We start from the raw sequence: 1346 nt of genomic DNA on the forward strand, positions 1-1346 counted from the left end.
AGAATCACAGAAACACAGAATCACAGAAAAACAGAGTCACAGGATCACAGAATCACAGAAAAACAGTCACAGAATCACAGATTCATAGAAATCACAGAATCATAGCAACACAGAATCACAGAATCATAGAATCACAGAATCACAGAGCCACAGGATCACAGAGTCACAGAATAAGAGTCACGGAATCACAGAAACAGTATCACAGAATCATAGAAATCACAGAATCACAGAAATCACATAACCATAGAAACATAGAATCACAGAGAATCACAGAATCAGAGTCACAGAATCACAGAATCACAAAATCAGTCACAAAATCACACAGAATCAGAGTCACAGAATCACAAATCACAAAATCAGTCACAAAATCACACAGAATCACAGAATCAAAGTCACAAAATCACTGAATCACAAAATCACACAGACTCACAGAGAATTACAGAAACACAGAATCACAAAATCACAGAGTTACAGAATCACAGACTCAGAATCACAGAGAATCACAGAATCACAGAATCATTAGGGTTGAAAGAAACCTTCAAGATTTTTGATTCCAACCCATTCCCAACACCTGACCTAAACCACAGCACCAAGCATCACAAAGAGGTGCCTCTAGGAAGGAGTTTCCGTGTAGGAGAAGGGAGAAGGTTCATTGCTGTCTCACACATCAAACTGGGAGCTGCACAGAATCCTAAATKGTGCTATTTCTTTACTAGCTGAACTCATAAATACCTTTATTGCGTGCTRCATTTTAAACTACTGTACTTAGTCTACCACTAGTTTCTTTTATTTTATAACTAAAATATATATACATATCATATGTACTTGTCACAGACTCCTTACTCTGTCATTTTCTCGTGTCTAACAMACAATAATTMATTTTATTTTAGACCAAATTGACTATTATTAAAAAACTAAGGAACGAAACTGAGTCCTAAGGTGCTGGTTGCCCTGATAAGCTCACTGGCGGTTACCAAAGACCTAAACAAAAGGCAAAAATCCATCTAAACTGTCATCTCTGTAACAGCTTTAAGTTGGACCTCTCCACACAGAATTTCCTGTGGATAAATCCCCCATTCTCCTTCTCCACCCCCTGCAGGAGAGCAGCTCACATTTGGGAATGAGGATGTTGGCTCCGATGCAGAGTCCGGTGAGGATGAGGGTCCAAGCCTGGCTCTGGCGCCGCCCCACGCGATTCACCAGCACGTACATGACCATCTTGGCCGGGATCTCGATCACCCCAAACACAAACTGGGACAGGTAAATGTTCAGCCCAAAGCCCRTCAGGTTCATGCTCATGCCGTAGTAAGAGAAGGCAACGCCAAACCTGCGAGGAGCGGGCGGAG

The 1346-nt window shown here is 41.5% G+C and overlaps 1 protein-coding gene across 1 annotated transcript in view; it reads right to left on the reverse strand.

Moving 5' to 3' along the window:
• The window catches only part of SLC22A7 (solute carrier family 22 member 7), a 12819-nt gene that overhangs the window by 1313 nt on the left and 10160 nt on the right, over nucleotides 1-1346 (reverse strand). The window contains exon 5 of the mRNA XM_057379351.1: nucleotides 1051-1327. Coding sequence (XP_057235334.1) covers nucleotides 1051-1327 — 277 coding nt within the window. The remainder of the gene's footprint in view (nucleotides 1-1050; nucleotides 1328-1346) is intronic.

The sequence above is a fragment of the Malurus melanocephalus genome, unplaced genomic scaffold (genome assembly GCF_030028575.1).
Source record: "Malurus melanocephalus ecotype Western Australia unplaced genomic scaffold, MMel_1.1 scaffold_402, whole genome shotgun sequence".
Taxonomy (NCBI): domain Eukaryota; kingdom Metazoa; phylum Chordata; class Aves; order Passeriformes; family Maluridae; genus Malurus; species Malurus melanocephalus.